Consider the following 19,835-nt stretch of genomic DNA (forward strand, 5'->3'; position numbering starts at 1 on the left):
GACAGTGGACATGAGCTGCTAAGAAGCTGAGTCCCTGTTTGACACAGTGTTTGCCAGACTCTGCATTCCGTAAGTCTACCACCACTGCCAAAATGGAAACGTGTTTACTTAAGACACATTCAATGGAGACCAGCCAGCTAAATTCACATTAGGCTGACCAGTGACCTGGCTGACTACCTCAGGCTCTGATTACCTATCAAAACTTTACTTTTGCCAGTACATTGTGTAGACAGCTCTGGATGAACATAGGGCCCGAGATGCTTCTTTATAAAATTCTCAGTAGCATGTCAGAATAAAACCGAAACATAACAATTATAAAAGAAAAGAAGACATTTAATAGAGATCATAGGAATTTAGGGAGTTCATACCAAACTATCGATTATAAATTATCCAAAGGCCTCCTCTAGGCAAGCACTAGTTGTGCCATCACATCTCTTATGCTGGGTGGGGATGCCATTCCCAGAGGAGCTCCAAGAACCACGTGGTACTGGGATCAAACTCAGGCCTCATGCATGCAAAGAATTTGCTCACAGGCAATCTCTGCAGTCCCCACTACAGGTTCTAATGAAGTCTTTCTGAAAACAAAAAAAAAATGAGAACCCCTCTTTCCAGAAGAATACAGCTTACACCAAAGGTCTTCCTAGCAACTCATAGCTTTCTGTTTGTTTGGGGGCGACTCCCACCACATCGGGCTGCTGAAAGCTTAATCTTGGCTCTGCATTCAGAGATCACTCCTGGTGGTGCTAAGGAGACTAGATGGGGTCCCAGGGGGACTGAACCCAAGTTGGCTGCATACAAGGCAACTCACTATACTATCTCTCTGCCCCCCGTGGCTTTCTTAATCACACAGTACAACCCTGATCCAGACTGACCTGTCTCCTCCTCTTGTCCACCATCCCCTGAAAACATGCTGTCTTGTCACGTGACACGCCACACAACTAATTCCCACTGGAATTACATGCAGGATCTTAGACTTCTCCACTCTTCATGAACCTCAACCAGTTCCAGAATTGCTGCCATTAGAAGGAGAAAACATGTCTTTTCTCCCTTTTTTAATGAGAAGGACGATTACAACATACATCTGGCTATTTTTCTGAACACTAGCAGCTAGGATAATTTGGGAATGTGTGATGACACTTAAGTGCCAGAGGCAAAACTATTTGGGGGCAGAGGAATCTAAACTCACCCACACCTCCTTGACTAAATCATCAATGATGCAAACCCACAAGGACCGGCCCTTGGAAAATTAGACCCAGAGCACTCCTTTTCATTGTGGAAAGGCTGGTTAATGAAATCAGGGAGAACAACAGTGAAAATGGAAACAACGGACACACATTAGTCCATGATTCTAATATAAGACTCACTAATTATTCTTATATTAGAATATGCGAAAAGGAATCCCACACACTCTAGTTTCTGTTAACAACAACCAAATGTTCATAAGCTGCCATTTTTAGAAACAGAAATGGACTTCTGAATTTTAAAGCAACCCATGGTATTCTTTTTTTTATATTTCCCAGAAACTGGACAAATAAAAATCAGATGATTATTCAAAAGCACACTCAGTTCCTCTGCAGTACTAACACACCAGCCTTACCAGCTCTGATTACTTGGGCATGACCTAACCAAAAATCAATGCAATAAAATCAAGTATGAACATCTAAGGCAACGAAGCTTGAAGCAGATGGCCTAGTTCACCAGGTCAGGCTTTATATCACCAGTGCCAAAGTAAGTGACTTAATTACCAGCTGTCCAGACCAGGCTTCCTGACCTAAGGGCATTACTTAACCACTGTGATGACACAGTGAATTACAAAGATCGTATGGACATATGGGCAGACCTGGAGCTCTGCAGGGCTCAGTGCCTACACAAAGGGCATTGAGAACCACTTCTTGTTAATCAAAAGCAAAGCAGCTGCTAAGGTCAAAGAGCTTATGCAAGGGGGGGACGGGGGGGGGGTGCTGTGGAGTCCCACATGAACAATTAGACTTTGTTTTAAAATGAAAATATTTGACCATTGAAATGATTCCTCCCTCCTTCTATGCTCAGGCCTGTTGATCGTATACATCATCATCAATGTACAACTACATAAAACATAAGGGGAAGCAATCATCAATCTTAAATTACTTCATTTTCCCCAAATCCATTAATACAATGAACAAGTAATCAGCAGACTAAATCTTAAGTGACCAGTAACTAAATTCATTCTTTTTCTGCTAGTTTTTGTGGCCACACTGAGTCGTCCCTGGGGTCTACTGCTGGTGTGCTTGGCCATCACTCCCAGCAGTGCATGGTGGGGCCAGGTAGTGTTGGGGATTGAACTCAGAACTCCTGCGTGCAAAGCATGGAAATAGCCTGTTGAATTCTCTCTAACCCTCATTTCCTCTTTGGAAGATGAGAAAACTAATTTCTCTGGGCTCCTGAGCCTAACAGAAAGAATTCTAAAAATAAACAAACATACTCAAATATGGACTATGTCCTACATAGCACAGTAGAGATTCCACGTGATATAGAACATAGCATATTCTAGTCACTAAGTGCGAGAGCTCACACAAACCAGAGTTCAAAATCTAGCTTTGGGGGATTGGGGAGATAGATCAAAGGGTCAAAGTATATGCTTCGCATGTAGGAATCCCTGAGTGCCCCTGAACACCTCCGTGTGTAACCCACTAAGAAGAGAAAAGTGATCACACTACAAACATCACTGAGGACCCACAAGACTGTGGAAGATCTGAAGGAGAGCCCAGAAGCAATGGTTTTAGAAGAGAAGGCAATGCAAACACCTCACTCAAAAGAAACTCTTCTGCTATTGAAGACTGGCCCGAGGGCATTATACATGCAAGGCAAGTGTTTTTCTGCTGTGCTGTGCTGTGCCGTGCTGTGCTGGCGAGGATTGTCAGTGGAAGCACCAACTGGTCCAGCCTTTTTGGAAAACAGTATGGGCTTTCCTCAAAAAGCTAGAAAATGAGGGGGCTGGAGCGATAGCACAGCGGATAGGGCGTTTGCCTTGCACGCGGCCGACCCGGGTTCGAATCCCAGCATCCCATATGGTCCCCTGAGCACCGCCAGGGGTGATTCCTGAGTGCAGAGCCAGGAGTAACCCCTGTGCATCGCCAGGTGTGACCCAAAAAGTAAAAAAAAAAAAAAAAAAAAAAAAAAAAAAGCTAGAAAATGAGCTTCCATAGGACCCAGCAATACCACTTCTGGGAATATACCCTGGAGGTCCTGAAACACAGCAGAAAAGCCATCTATGTTTCTGTCATCACTGCAGCACTACTTGCAATAGCCAGAATCTGGAAACAACCCAAGTGCCCAAGAACAGATGACTGTATAAAGAAACTATGGTACATCTACACAACGGAATACTCAGCCACCAGGAAAAATGAAGTCATGAAATTTGCATATACATGGATAAACACGGAGAGTATCATGCTGAGTGAAATTAGTCAGAGGGAGAAGGACAAACACAGAATGACTGAACTCATTTGTGGGATATAAAAAAAACAGCATGAGACTAATAAATACCCAAGGACAGTGGAAACAAGGGCCAGGAGAAATGGTCCATGACCGGAAGCTTGCCACAAGTGGTGGTGGTGGGAGGGCAGCTAGAATAGAGAAGGGGCCACTCTGCCAAAGTCAGTTGGAAATGATCACTCTGGACAAAAAACTGAGTGCTGAAAGTAGGTAGAGGAACAAACATAATAACATTTCAGTATCTGTATTGCAAACCATAATACCCAAAGGGGGACAGGGAGAGAGAGAGACAGAGACAGAGAGAGAAGAGCCTGCCACAGAGGTAGGCTTGGGGGGACATCAGGGGCAAGAGGAAACTGGTACATTGGTGGTGAGAAATGTATACAGGTGAAGGAATGAGTGATAGAATACTGTACGACTGAAATCCAATCATAAACAACTTTGTAACTGGATACCTCTCAATGACTCAATGTATATATATGGTATTTTATATATATATATATATAAAAATATATATATATATTTACAAAAGACTCTTAACAGAGAACTTCATTCATCAGGCCAGAGAGACAGAAGAGTTGGCAAGCCACACATGTGGCTGACTGGGGTTCAATCCCAACACCATATATTGTTCCCTGAGCACCAGCAGGAATGATCCCTAAGACAGAGCTAGAAGTAAGTCCTGAGCCAAAAACAAACAAACAACAAGAACTTCACTCAGTGACAAACAGAAAGAACTTCATTCAGATAGTCCTTCAACATTCCACAATGAAGGTCTGGACCAGAGAGTTAGTACAGGGATGAAGGTTCTTGGACAGACCTTAGTTTGATCCCTGGCATTGCAAAGTCTCTCCAGCACCCCCAGAGTGATCCCTGATTAAATGGAGTCAGGAGTAGGCCCTGAGCACTGCCAGGCATGATTCTACTCCCTGCCGAAAGATGCAGTTTGGGACCATTCGGTATCAAAAGACTCATCAGCCTTAGGATGGAATTGAGAACTGGAAGGCAGGCGGCCTGATGCTAAGTGAGTGAGAGATTTCCTCTTTTGTTCCTCTTTTATTTCCAGAGGTCAAAGCATACAGCAGCACCTCAGCGCAGGGGAAATCCATTTTACTCTCCAATCTTGTTTTATCTGACAGGGAAAGGGGCTCGTTAATATTTTACCTAGATAAGACTGTCAAAAGCAGACCAGAACATATGATCATTCTATTTAAAGGAATTGGTGAGAAGCTTTCTCCCCCCCCCCAAAAAAAAAGTCACTTATTGGTCACACCTAGAAGTACTCAGAGGACCATGTGGCACTGTGGATTGAACCCAGAGTTTTTGCATACTAAAGCACAAACTCCCACCCTTCAAAGCCCTGGTTGGAATTTTTGGAGGTTTTTTTTTTTTTTTTTGAAGGAAGGAAGGGTGGGCACTTCCCAGTGGTGCTTCAGGGGCCCAGAGGCCCATCCCAGCCATTCTTGGCCAACAGGGCTGGCAGTTTAATGATGCCGGCATTGCAAAGTCCCCCCAGAATCCCCAGGAGTGACCCCTGAGTGAATGGAGTCAGGAGTAAGCCCTGAATACTGCCAGGCAGGACTCCACTCGCTGCCAAAAGTCGGTCTGGCTGGCAGAGACACAGTGCTTCTCAAGCCCTGTAATGCCAGGGGTTACCTAGGTGCCCCTGCAGTGGGGGGCCTCTAAGGCTACACTTAGCCACATGGTGCTGGGAATCAAACCAGGTTGGTTGCAAGCAAGGTAAGTACCTTAATCTCTATACTATCTCCTGTTTCTGGCCTTTATTTATTTATTTATTTATTTGGTAGGGGAGGCACATGAGAAGGTAGGCATATCCCGCAGTGTTCAGGGTTAATTCCTGGCTCTGTGCTCAGAGATCACTCCTGGCATGGTTCAGTGGACCATATGTAGTGCCAGGGATCAAACCTGGGGCACGGGGAAGGCAGATGTCATACCCACTACACTATCTCTCCAGTTCTTGTTATTATTCTTAATGCAGCCGGGATGATTTAAAAGGACTCTAAGCAGGGGAACGATACACTCTATTGGTATGCGGCTCACTGGGTCTCAATCTCAGCACCACATATGGTCCCTTGAGATTTGCCAGGAGTGATCTCTGAGCACAGAGCCTGGAGTAAATCCTAAGTTTCTCTGAGTATGCTCCCTCTCCCCCCATCCCCTGCAAAAAAAAGCAAACAAAAAAAACTAAACACAACCAAAACCCAAAAAACAACACCAAAAACAGGTTAAAAAAAAAATACTGACTTTGGAAATCTCATTTGGGTATTCTGAGAGATAACAGGCAGTTTAAGATGCTTTTCTCAATCCCAAAGTCCACTAGCTAGTGTTGAGTACTGCAGAGCCTGTCCCACCTAAAAACTTTAACTATAAAGTCTTGGCACTATGTCCATAATGCGCTTTTGTACTCCCTTTTCTCACAAATACCAGTGGATCAAATACTGATAGATCAAAACCCTCAACTAAATAACTGGTTCCTAGAATCATTGGCAAATTTTAAACTATGTACCCTCCACACAAGTCTAATTCCATCCAATGTAATAACAACTTAATTGATAAAACTCACTAGTTTAATTTTTTTAAAGCGTTATTTCATCTAGTTCACATAGTGTTAGTGAGTTACAATATGCTAAAGTGATATACATGTATCACTTGGATATCTGATTGATTTGCCATAAATATCAAAAGTCTGAATTTTCTAAAGCCTATTATTTAAGTTTTAGCACATCTTCTATCAAATAACAAGAAGTTGCCTGGGGTTGAGGGAAGTGGGTAGAGAGACTCAACAGGTTGGAGGGCATCTGTGCTTTGCATGCAGGAGGCCGGAGTTGACCCAGGGCAATTGATGATTCCCCAGGAGAACCACCAGCTATGATACCCCCACCCCCACCCCAACTCTGAGCTGGAATAATCTCAGAGCACCACTGGGTGTGGCCCCAACATCAAAACAAAAAATGAAAATGAAATGGGAAAAGACTTGCTTTCATATATGTATATTTCTGGGAACAAACACTCTTCCTCCTGATGACTCACAATGTGATTAATGCCCTGTTGTCAAGATACCAATTAGAGCTTGGATCTTCTGAGTTAACGCGGAACACATGAGACAGGATGCTAACATGAGGCTGGAAAGTGATCTACTCTCCCTCGAACATTAAAGGCTTAGGAGGTTTTCAAAATGTACCAGTCAAGGTGGGTTAAGGATGACTCACTGATAAATACTAGCTGAGAGGAAGCCAAGGCCACTATCACATCTGAGATAATTCGGAAAACACGTTGGTCTTTTGTACTTTCTCAAAGTGCTTATGACTTAGTCTAAAATCAGGGAGGCTAAAGGCAGGATATATACCTTTAAATAATCAAATACATTTGTGTAATTTTCATTCTTTTCCTACCTAAGGGAATCAGAACTTCTTTGATTAAAATGAAATTTTAGTAGAGGGGTAAAGCAAGGTATCTGATAGAATAAGATAGAATTTCTTCTACCCATAGGAACTCCACAACGGAAGATGAAAAGATGATTTGAAAAACAGTGGCATAGTTTTTGCAATATTGGGCTCCTTCACATACTTCATTCCATTGATTCCTTGCACGGGATATTTAAAAAAAATTTTTACTCCAGGCGCCATGATTTACAATTTTGTTAATAAGGAGGTACCATGCTTTTTGACTGTTTTAGTTATTTTTTTGTTTGGGGGTCACACCAGGCTGTGAACCAGAGTTCACTCCTGGGGGGTCTCAGGAGATCATGTGGAATGCTAGGGATTGAGACCCCTCAGCCATGCACAGGTCAAGCGCCCTTCCTGCTATACTATCCCTCTGACTTTATGGATCAGAAACTTTTATACCAATAAATTTTGGCCATGGTATTTGTTTAGTTGGAGTGTGGGGGCACACCCAGCTGTGCTCGGGGCTTATTCCTGGCTCTGCACTCAGGGATCTTTTCTGGTGATGCACGGGGGACCATACATGGTGCAGGGGTTGAAGCAAGGTCAGCTGCGTACAAGGAAAGCGCCTTACCCACTGTACAATCTCTCTAACCTAGTCATCGTATTTTTACTGTACTTTACAAATCTTTTGCTCCACTATGAACTGGCAATTAAAAAGACAAAAACACAAATCCCTCACTGTAATAGCTCAAGAAGCACTCTGCTGTCTGGGGCACAGTACCTGCTGCTCACAGGAGAGTCCTCAACATGTGACCAATCAAGACTTGCTTAAAGGACCAGAGAGACAGATAAAGTGGTGCAAAGACAAAAACAAAAACTCAACAAACTCAGGCTCAAACTCAAATCTTTCTCATTCTATAGCTTATTTTTGTTTGTTTTTGCTTCAAAGAGCGTGCTGATACTTGAAATTTCCTTAGAGAGGTCCTATTTCTATTTCAACATGTCTATCAGAAAATATGTCAAATAGGAACAGTTTGCTCATCCTACAGATATGTTCTGAGTGTTCCAGAAAGCAGCAGTTTTGATTTTACTTCCCCTCTGAAATACTTATACAAATGAGAGTTTCAGGGCATAGAAATCTATCATCAAGTTTTGAAATCACTAAAATTTATCAAGCCTATTGCTATTATTTGATATTACAATATGCTCAGACTCAACAGATCTGTGTGACTGACCCCACATTGTGTATTAATTTCCTAAAACCAATTAATTCTTAAAATTAATTTTCTGAAATCAAGAAAAGTTCCTGACACAGTTGAGAGTTATGTGAGACTATTCATGGAAAATAACTTCTCAAAACAACAGCAATGTTAAGAATTGCTCTAGAAAATGTTTACAAAGTTAGAGATTTTTCACACAGAAGTTCACCCCCGTGTTTCTACCATACCAAGTATAGAGCACAAGGAAATCATTTGGGAAACGTGAATCACCCTTAAGTATAACCCACTTTTCATGTTCATATGTTTCTATTAGAGGGAAAAATGGAAAATAATGATACTCTTTGCAGAGACAAATGGGTGTGTATTTTTAAACCTACCATTTTGCAGCAATTAAGTTTAAGATATTAATAATTATACCATCTAGGGAAATTTTCACTTCAATTTCTATTTTCATTGTTTCCTCTACCACACCACTTTTCTTTTGTTAAGTCTTAATACCTTGCCAAAATAGAATTGGAATAAAGTAATACTATCATACTGTAATGCCAATATATAATAACAAAACTTGTAAAAACTTGCAGGAACAAAGGCGTGTATGGAAAAAAATTAAAAATGTATAGGGTCAAACATTCATCATCACTACTCCCCAGCAGGCTCGCTCAGGCTGAAAATTATGAAAATTATAAAAACTGAAAAAGGAATTTAAAGTAGTTGTGAAAATATCAATCTGAAGTGCATATTTCTGGGAACATTTTTTGATTTGGGGGTCACACTAGGTGATATCAGCTCAGGGGTTACTCCTAGCTCTGCACTCAGGAATTGCTGTTGGCAGGGACCATATGGGATACCAGGGATCAAACCCGGGTCAGTCGTATGCAAGGCAAATGCCCTAACCTCTGTACTATCTCTCTATACCGCCCTCCTGATTTTTTTTTTAAAAAGTGAAGCAAGAGAGTTTTTACTGAACAACATTTGCTTAGAAAGATGTGGGATGAGAGAAAGAGAGAAAATATGTGTTCAAAGAGAGAACACAGACTTCTCCAGATTAGAAAAAAGAAAGGAAAGATACACAGAGATAAGAGAAATACGTATACAAGGGAGAATACGAGCTTGAAGAGCGTGGAAGCTTACTCAGCTAGATGGAGAATGATTTTGATCATGACTTTTATATATAAATCTATATGGATATATATAGATTTATATGGTATATATATGGTAATCTATATAGATATATATATATTTACATGGTATAAAAAATTCTGATAGCAAAATCCTCTGTAATTGTCTAAAGAAGAAATCATTTTTAGGGGCTGGAGTAATAGCACAGCGGGTAGGGCATTTGCCTTGCAAGCGGCCAACCCGAGTTCAATTCCCAGCATCCTATATGGTCCCCTAGCACCGTCAGGGGTAATTCCTGAGTGCAGAGCCAGGACTAATCCCTGTGTATCGCCAGGTGGACCCAAAAAGAAAAAAAAAAAAAGGAAATCATTTTTTAAAAAGTATATGTTAAAAATAAATAAATAAATAAATAGAAAGTAAATGTTAAAGGAATATAATGCACTGCACTGTAGCACTGTCTTCCCATTGTTCATCGATTTGCTCTAGTGGGCACCAGTAACATCTACATTGTGAGACTTGTCACTGTTTTTGGCATACTGAATATGCCACGGGTAGCTTGCCAGGCTCTGAAGTGACAGCACAGTGGGTAGGGTGTTTGCCTTTTACAAGGCCTACCTGGGTTCGATTCCTCTGTCCCTCTCGGAGAGCCCAGTAAGCTACTGAGAGTATCCCGCCTGCATAGGAGAGCCTGGCAAGCTCCCCGTGGCATATTTGATATGCCAAAAATAGTAACAAGTCTTGTAATGGAGACGTTACTGGTGCCCGCTCGAGTAAAGGAATATAATACAGGGATAAAATTACAGAGACATAATACAGGGATTGTTACATAATACTTGCATGTGATTGACCCTGGTTTGATCCCCAGCACCACATATAGTTCCTCAAGCACTGTCAGTAGTGATCCTTGAGCACAAAGTCAGGAGTACCAATAGGTATGGCCCCCAAACAAAATTTAAACATAAATAAAATTAAAAGCATATGTTATAAAGACCAAAACAAATATAAAATACACAAGCTATAAAGGCTCTGTTAAGGGTTGGAGAGTATAGTGGGGAAGGCTCTTGCACCCAGGACCCCATATGGTCCTCCAAGCCCTTCCAGAAATGATCCCTGAGCACAGAGCCAGGAGCAAATCAAAACAAATATTTCAGTACTGCCAGGTGTGGCCCTGAAACCAAACCAAACCAAACAAAAAAGGCTCTGTATTTTTTTTCCCCGAAAATTCCCTCTTTATACTATACATAAGATACATTTTAAAGCAGTCTTTATATGTGTGTGAACTGAAAAAAACACAACCATGTATTAAGAAAGCTCATGCATGTATATACATGTACATATACATGAAAACTTTTAGGGGGCAGAAAAAGATGACAAGAGATCATTCTAAGGTTTAAAAATAATAAAGGATACTTACAATATGCAGAAGTTTTAACACATCCACAAACCTGTAAAAAAACAACAATGAAGGAAATGTTTTAAATGAACCCAAAGGGAAACAAGCAATCTTGTGAATGATAAACCAGATACCTACACTTTTTCTGAACTCATAATCTCCTTCGCAATATGATGAACTTTACTCTTCACTCCCGTGTCTTCACCCTGTGGATATGAGCATTGAGAAAACATGAACACACAAGAGAACAAAGAAGATCAGCTGTGACTAGCTGGATGTAGCATTCAGCGCAGATACCTCTAGTTTTCGATGAGAACACATTTCGGATGATTGACACTTCAAAGGGCCAACGTGGGAAAAAGAGCTGCAGAGACACCACGACCCAGGTGGACCTGGGAGCAACTGGGGGCTTGGAGGATTAGTTCATCCACAGCACTGGGGTCCTGCCCTGGACAGCCCCAGAGTGGGAGAAGGATAATCATTAGTAGTTCAAAACAGCGAAGTCCCACTTCCCAGGGGAGGTGACCCCATTAGATACTGCATGAATATTAGTTCTTGGGGTGTTCACAAATAAGGCTATTAAGATTGAGTTCCCAATAGAGCTGGGTAAGAGAACTTCACATGAAGCCACCTTTAAGTCAGATAACTTAAGTGCAGTCTGAATAGCTCTTCTCGTATTCTGTAGCAAACATGCCCCAATATTACCGCCCCAGGCTCTCTCAACAGAACATTCCTTTCAAAAGTATGCTCCTACAGGCAAGGCAGTATTATTCTAAGAAACTGAAATGAAACTTTTTGTGTGTGTGTGTGTGTGTGTGTGTGTCACACCTAACAATGCACAGGGGTTACTCCTGGCTGTGCTTAGGGGACCATGTGGGATGCTGATAATCGAACCCCGGTTGTCCGCATGCAGGGCAAACGCCCTGCCCGCTGTGCTATCACTCCAGCTCCTCCTTTAAAAAATGTATTTATTTATTTACTTATTTTAAATTCTTTTCATATACCCAAATATGCATGGAAAATATATGCCCTTGCAAAGACAAAAAAGACATAATACAAAGGACATTTTTAAAGAAAAGTGACTGACTTGGAATGCGGTCACAATATTTAGATTGTAGTTGTGGTTATTTCATGTAAGTCCTGCTCGAGGTAGCCCTGCTTCCAGGGCATTAGAGAAAAAGAAAGGAGTTTCTCCTCACTTCTTCTCTGGTAAAAGCAGTGTAGAGCTCAGAGAATAAAGAACAAGCAATAGTAACATTTCAGATATTGTCCCTAAGGTGAAAATTCTGACTGCTCTCATGAAAATGAAAATGTGCTCAAATGTCACGTCTGGTTATAGAAAGAGGCTTCATGTGCACTGGCAATACCACGACCATTCATTTGTGCCGTGCAGAGCACAACTAGAAATCGAATGTCCTAGCAGGGACTGACAATGTCACAGCAAATATAAAAATTATAGAAAGGGACGACGCTCAGTCAGGAACCATTAACAAAATGACAAAGGAAAGACTGGTGGTGAGTCTCCCTGAAGTCACCTTCTTTTCTAAATAGAAATCTGGGATCATTCTAGCAGGTGTGCTTCCCTGAGCATAGTCAACGGACCATCTTAGGTCTTTATCTGCACCTGCTTCTAGAATCTCAGTGTCAAACCAAGGTGTGCAAATAGAAGCAGTTTAACAAGGAATGAAGCTATTTTTGTTCTAAAGTATTTATTTTATTTTGGGTGGAGGCACGAGGTGTGGTGGGGCCACACCTGGCAGTGCTCAGGGGATGAAATCGGCTGCTGGGGTTAAATCCACATCAGCTAGGTGCAGGGCAAGCACCTTAGCCACTGTACTATCTCTCCAGTCCCTGTTTTAAAGTATTTCTGTGGAGCTGGCGAGATAGTACAGGGGTTAAGGCAGGTGTCCAGTTGGATTCCAGGCATAGCAAATGGTCCCTGAGCACTACCAGGACTGAAATCTGAGTATACTTAGGAATAGCCCCTGAGCACTGCTGGGTGTGGCCCAAAGTCCCTCTTCCAAAATAAATGTAAAAATCATTCAAAAAATAAAGCTCGGGGCTGGAGTGATAGTACAGCTGGTAGGGCATTTGCCTTGCATGCGGCCGACCTGGGTTCAATTCTCAGCATCCCATATGGTCCCCCGAGAACCTCCAGGAGTAATTCCTGAGTGCAGAGCCAGGAGTAACCCCTGAGCATCGTCAGGTGTGACCCAAAAAGCAAAAAATAAAATAAAATAAAATAAAAATAAAAATAAAACTCTAACTCACAAGCACTGGTGTAAACTGGAAGAGGATTCTTCAGGGTCTTATGAAACTTAAAAATTTTATTTTTTTTTTTAATTAAGAAGCCAAGGTTTGGCTGGAGAGGTAGTATACAATTTAGGTGCTTGATCCTTGGCACTGCATATGACCCCCAAGCACTACCAGAAATGACCCCTGAGCATAGCCAGGTGGAATCCAAACACACAGGTGCCCCTCCATACACACACACACACACACACACACACACACACACACACACACACACACACACAAGAAGCCTGCGATATAGAATGCATATAATGTACTATAACTGGTTGCTATCTAGTGATCATTTGTTTACTATAATGCTAATCGTTGATCATAAATGATAGCTCAAATCATGGGTGTTATCAACACAGGGGATATATAAAGTGAAAATGGACCAAAAGCAGAAACCCCAAGAAGACACATATACACCAGCAATTTGCCAAGATTCCAAATTGATCATTGGCAGAATGGGTAGAGAACCCAGATTTCCTAACATTTAATTCAGAAATTCCTCAATTATACCCTGAGTCCTTCAACATCTACTAGTAATCATGACAAATGGACACTGCTAAACAAATACCCCATCACCAAGTTTAAGAAATTCAACGGGGCTGGAGAGTACATCAGGCAGGATTCTTGTTGAACCTGGCCGGCCCAAGTTCAATATCGGGCACCCCAAATGGTCCCTGGAGCCCACCAGGAGTAATTCCTAAGCACAGAGACATGAGTAACTCATGAGCATTGCTAGGAAAGACCCCGAAACAAAACAAACAAAACAAACAATGAAATGGAGCAATAGTACAGCGGGTAGAGTGCTTGCCTTCCATGTTGCTGACCCACGTTTAATCTCCAGCATCCCTAGTTCCACCAAGGAATGATCCCTGAGCACAGAGTCAGAAGTAAGCCCTGAGCACCCATGGGTGTGCCCCTCCTCCACCCCACCCCCAAAAAAGAAAGAAATTCAAATACTCTGCACTATCTGGTTTAAAATCTGGAGGTGAGTGTGGGTGGGGCAAGCAACAATTGAGAAGGCAGGTTTGGCTCAGGGCTAGGATGAGACATGCACTGCTTATGCCCCAGGCCACTATCAACTGGTGCTAGGGATCATATCCAAAGCCTCCCCTCTAGCCTCTTGAGCTATCTCCTGGCCCTTAAATCTCATTACGAAACAAACTTGTTGTATATAATGTCCAAGTTTTCTTTCTCCTCCAGAAGTTAACAGTGACATTGCAGGTGGAGGCAGTTTGCCCCTTCCATGTTTTCATTTTACTACCCCCCAAACTGGAGATTCTAACCTTTCCATTGGATTGTAAATATTTCTTCCATTTGTTTGTTTCTTTTGGGACCACACCTGGCTTTGGCTCAGACCAAACTTGGTCAGTGTGCAAGGCAAGCACCTTACCTGCTGTACTATTGCTCCAGCCCCTGTGGATTATAAATTTTTGTGGCTAAAATATTTAAAGTAGGCTATAAAACAATGACTTTTTGAAGAAATTTCCACACACAACCCACCACAAAAAGCCCTGCCTTCCTTCCCTTTCGCTGTTGTTGTGACGACAGGAGGGGGGTGCAGACATGCGTGGCTGTGGGGTTGATACGGCTGCACATCATGCTGGAGTGCTCACGGACTCAGCCACAGTGCTCACAAGAGGACACACACTTTCAGTGACAGTGGCAGCACATAGGCTTGCCTGGTGTTAGTTGTGGTTGTGATACACAGATGTGCTGTGGCTGAAGTGCTTGCTATAAGGCTCACACACATGCTTGTATTTTGTTGCAGTATTGCAGGATGGAAAAAGTGCTGCATTCCCAGCTACATGCCAGAGACCACCCAGTCTACCGCAAAACTGGGGATCCCAAAAAGCAGAGCTGCCGTGGCTGAGCTTGGTATATGGGGGAGCACTGGGGACACAACTTGTGGCCTCACCCTCACAAGGCAGACACTGTCCACTGAGGCATTCTTCTGACCCCTTGAAAATCTTTACAGACAATTGTTAAGCAGAATGTATGAATAGTCTACCCTGGTGACCAAATCCTGTCTGCAGAGGTAATTAGGTAGAGTCTGAACCTTTCCACCGCTCTTCTTCTCTAAGGCACTGTCAAATGGTTGTGACTAACTGGCTGGAGAAGTTTTGCTCAACTGAACAAGATGAAGCACACGAAACCCAACTCCATTCACCTACCTTGTAAACCTGACATAGAACATTCCCTGGGAAGCAGTCTTAGGCACAGCCTTATCCTTGTTAGACAAGGACTAACAATTATGGCACTATTCATAAACACACACACACACATACACACACACATGAGTAATTAGCTCCACATTTATTTTAGCAAAACAAAAGTTTTCCCAAGTATAAGTATGGATTTCTCTAAGTTATCAGATGCTACAAAGGTTTAATATTTATAAAGCAGACTATCTTTTAAAGAGAAGATAGATGGCATTAGAAATGAAAGTCCTGGGCTGGAGCAATAGTATGGCAGGTAGGGCATTTGCCTTGCATGTGGCGAACACGGGTTCAATCCCTGGCATCCCATATGGTCCCCCAAGGATCGCCAGGAGTAATTCCTGAGTGCAGAGTAACCCCTGAGCATTGCTGGGTGTGACCCAAAACAGGGAATAATAATAATAAAAAAATAAAAGTCCAGAAACCTAAAGCATGGAAAGAAATGGCACTACACTCTTCATTTTCAAATGATGCCTGATTGCTTAAGGGTCAAGAGGGGGTCACAGCAGTTTTATGGAAATGTGGGCACATTGTAAATGCTGATGTACCTGATTACCAGGGCTTACTAAATGTTTAGCAGTTACCCAGGGTCAAAAATGTCAAGTGACTATACTTTACTTTTGGCATGTATGCTAAAGTTCTTTTGCTTCTTGGAGCCCTTTCCCTTTTTAAATTGAAGTAGCATGATTTACATATACTAGAATTAATATTAATGCTTGAGGCTTATAAGGCCATTCACCACACCCACCACGAGAGTGCCAACATCCTCCACTACCAGCCCTGGCAATCTTGGTTCTATCTCAGGATCTGGTACCATTGGCCTCTGTCTACTCCCTCGTTTTGTTTCTATGAGACAAATAGGTAAGCATTACCCCTTTTTAAGGTTCCCGCTCTTAACTCTTTGCCACCCCACTCGTTGGGCTCCCACTGAAAAGAATTGTGGAGTGATCCCATAATTAAAAAAAAAAAATCCCATCCTGGTCACATGTCATTCTTCTATTAGAGCAGGGGCAGGACATACTTTGACTTAAAAGAACAACCATCATAAGCCTGCATTTCTTATTTTTAAAATCAGAGTCTGGGGACAGAGACCATACAGGGGCTAAGGCATTTGTCTTATATGTAACCAGCCCAGGCTTGATCCCCAGCACTGGATATGGTCACCACAAGGGATCACTCCTGAGGATAGAGTAAGTGTCAGCTTGAGCACTGCCACACGTGGCCCCCAAACAAACAAGCAAACAAAAAGATAAACTAGGATGTCTCAAATATTTAAATAGGATAGTTCAATTATAAAGCTTCTAGAGAAAAACACAGAAGAAAATCTTCATGGCCTTAGGTTAAATAGGTTCTTTTAATACACTATTATTAAAAGTTGTCAGATGCAAAATCAAAATCAAAAACATGATCCCCAGTACCCCATAAGGTTCCCCAAGTCTCATCAGAAACAAACAAATCATTCATAGAAGCAAAAATACTTAAACACTGCAAAATATTTTTGTGTTTCAAATAATAGCATGGAGGCTGGAACTATAGCACAATGGGTAGGGCGTTTGCTTTGCACACTACTGACCAAGTTTCGTTCCTAACATCCCATATGGTCCCTGGTGCTCTCCAGGAATGATGCCTGAGTGAACTGCCAAAAGTAAGCCCTGAGCACTGCTGGGTTGACCCACAAACACACTGAAATGAGCGCAGGAAAGAATAAAAGAAAGAAAGGGGAAGTTATCTGCAAATCATGATACTAAGTCCAGGATATAAAAAGAACTCATAAACTAAAAAAATAAATAAATAAAAAGAGAAAGAATTCAAAGAACTCAATTAAAAATGGGTCAAAGAAAGCAGTGAGATAGTAAGGACCTAAGGTACTTGCCTTGCACGTCACCCACCTAGGTTCAGTCCCTAAACCACATGTGACCCATGACACCACTTAGAGGGACCCGCTGAGCCCAGAGCCAGGTGTAGCCCAGTACTCCTCCCCGTCCTAATGGGTAAAAGATAGAAGAGAGAAAAATGAGGCCCAGAGGAGCAGAACAGTGGCTGATGGTGCCCGCCTAGAGTCCAAATGCCCAGAGTCTCTCAGCAGTGAGTGATGGAGAAGCTCTGCCATCCCTGGGCTGCAAACCATTGCCAGGCACCGTGCGACACGACAGAAAGGGACGTGAGGCCCTGTGCACCTGTGGGCACTGCAACCACAGAGCACTGTAACGGCTATAGCTTAGAAGAGCATCCTAATGAGCCTGTGTGTGAGCACCCCAGTTACCCCCAGCAAACCCACAACCATAACTTGTATGCTTCAACTCAGTGTGTGACCCTGCAAAGTCCATGTGCAAGCACCACACAAAAGGACTGCAAAGCTCAGGGTGCACTGTGGCCAAATGTGCAAGCACCACAATCAGATGTGTGACTTCCACCCCCAGGGAGCAGCACAGCTTAACAGTATGTTCAAGCACCACAGCCAGATACTGGGCAGGAGGTGGGGGGTGAGCAAGTATGCCCGCACATTTATTATCTCAGCATCAGTCAACAACCACAGAGGGAAGGGGAAGGAAAGAGGGAATTAGGGAATTTATTGGAAAAAGAGAGAAAGAGAGAGAGAAAGAAAGAAAGGAAGGAACGGAGGGAGGGAGGGAGGGAGGGAGGGAGGAAGGAAGGAAGGAAGGAAGGAAGGAAGGAAGGAAGGAAGGAAGGAAGGAAGGAAGGAAGGAAGGAAGGAAGGAAGGAAGGAAGGAAGGAAGGAAGGAGAAAAGAAAAAGAAAATACAAAATTGGCCAGTGAAAAGATGCTCAACATAATTAGACCTAGGGAAATGCAATTAGAACCACAATGTAGGAACAGTAGTAATCCCTCAATTTACTCATGCATTGTGATTTGGAGGTTTACCTTTTCCCTAATATAATCAATGGCAGGATTTGTGTTGAATATGCTTCATATAATTGAGATCATTTATAAAAGAAAGGCACTGGTATCCCATGATACCAATAGAAAGTATACCGATGAAAGTTTCAAACCTATATGAAAGTAGTTTTAGAAAAGGGAATTAAAGAGTACTAGACACCCACTCATTCAGGCTAGAAATCTCAACTTTTCTTTCTTGCACCTTCTCTCAGTATGTCCTGTCAATTTGTTCTGAATTACTTCCTTAAAACTTAACTGATCCTTTCCTTTCCTTCAATGTTGCCTGACTTTTCCCCTGCACTACTGGATTACCCTAAGTGGTTTCCTGGCACTCGATGCAGGCCTCTGCAATTTCTTCCCCACACTTCCACCAGTTATAATTCCAAAATGCAAATATAGGGAACAAGAGAGGCACAGCAGGGAAAGTGTTTACCATGCATGCAGCCGATCTTGGTCCAATCCCCATCACTCCATATGGTCCAAAGCCCTGAGCAAGGGGCCAAGAGTAAGCTCTGAGCACAGGCAGGTCTGGCTCAAAAATCAAAACCAAAATAGTCAACTGCAAATATAATCTCGTTCGTTTTCAGGCTGAACTTCAAAGGCAGCTTACTATCACTGATAGCTAACAAAAACACAAATTTGTGTGTATGTGTGAGTATGTAAAATATTTTACAATGTGTCTAGTTAACATTAATAGTTTCAATCCCAGACACTGCACAAAGCTGCCATGCTCCTACCAGACTCCACTGCTCAGGATGAGCCTCACCCAGAAATTAATCTGCTGAAAAACTCACATATATGGGTTTTGTGACTGAAATCTTCAGGCTTTCGGGGAATCGGAAATGGGCTACCTCCCTCTACCTCCCTGTACTCCTGGAAGCCCCCACAGTCACGTCCACATTCCAAAGCCGCCTCCCAGTTAAAAATTTAACTCCAGTTCTATCACCTCATTTACAATTTTTAGACATCCCAAATTTTATAACACTGATGAACCAGGAGCAGCACGCCAGATTAGACAGGATATAATGTAGAAAGCAATCAATCTTGGTTAACTTTCTTCTAAGGAGACATATTTTGGTCCTTCTGTTAGCAAATTATTGACAACAAGCAATATAAAGTAAGTTATTGAGGGCCTGCCATAATGGGGTAGTTGGAAAAACTGGAGACAATGTTGGAGGGAAAGTGTGATGGTGGTGAGATTGGTGTTGGAATACTGAATGCCTGTAACAAATAATTATGAATAACTCTGTAAACCACAGTGTTTTATATATATTATGTGAAAGGGGAAAATAAAATTATTTTTTAAAAAAAGAATTTAAGTCCTAGGTCTGAAGCCATATGTATACTGGGTAGAGCGTTTGCCTTGCATGTGGTGTTGACCCTGGTTTGATCCCTAATATCTCATATGGTTCCCTGAGCACCACCAGGACTAATTCCTAAGTGCAGAGCCAGGGATAGGTCCTGAGTACCGCTGGGTGTGGCCCCAAAACAAAATAAACAAATGCAAAAGGAGTATTCAATCAGTTCTACTCTGCACGGTGTACTCCCTACTCTAGCCAAATTGGAACAGCTTTGCCATGCCAGGGAGCGCTGCCCTTACAAGTCTGTCCTTTGCAAATGAGCTAAAGCCTATTATTCTATCCTGTAAAGGAGTAGAGTGGAGAGGGCAGAAGAAATGATTACAGGCTTTTGCACATCCAGAACTCTGTAAGTCAATGCTGGTGAGTTGGTTCTTTGGGGGAATGTATGGAAGGGTGGGTGTACCTGGCATTGCTTTGAGGCTCCTACCAGAGAAATACTTGGG

The 19,835-nt window shown here is 42.4% G+C and overlaps 1 protein-coding gene across 2 annotated transcripts in view; it reads right to left on the reverse strand.

Annotated features, from left to right (window-relative positions):
• Positions 1–19,835, reverse strand: part of FGD6 (FYVE, RhoGEF and PH domain containing 6) — a 147,527-nt gene that overhangs the window by 67,603 nt on the left and 60,089 nt on the right. For both annotated transcript variants that reach the window (XM_055118393.1, XM_004602748.2), the window contains 2 exons: positions 10,752–10,819; positions 10,635–10,665 (listed from right to left, as the gene is read on the reverse strand). In XM_055118393.1, coding sequence (XP_054974368.1) covers positions 10,635–10,665; positions 10,752–10,819 — 99 coding nt within the window. The remainder of the gene's footprint in view (positions 1–10,634; positions 10,666–10,751; positions 10,820–19,835) is intronic.

This window comes from Sorex araneus, chromosome 10, assembly GCF_027595985.1.
Source record: "Sorex araneus isolate mSorAra2 chromosome 10, mSorAra2.pri, whole genome shotgun sequence".
In the NCBI taxonomy this organism is placed as follows: domain Eukaryota; kingdom Metazoa; phylum Chordata; class Mammalia; order Eulipotyphla; family Soricidae; genus Sorex; species Sorex araneus.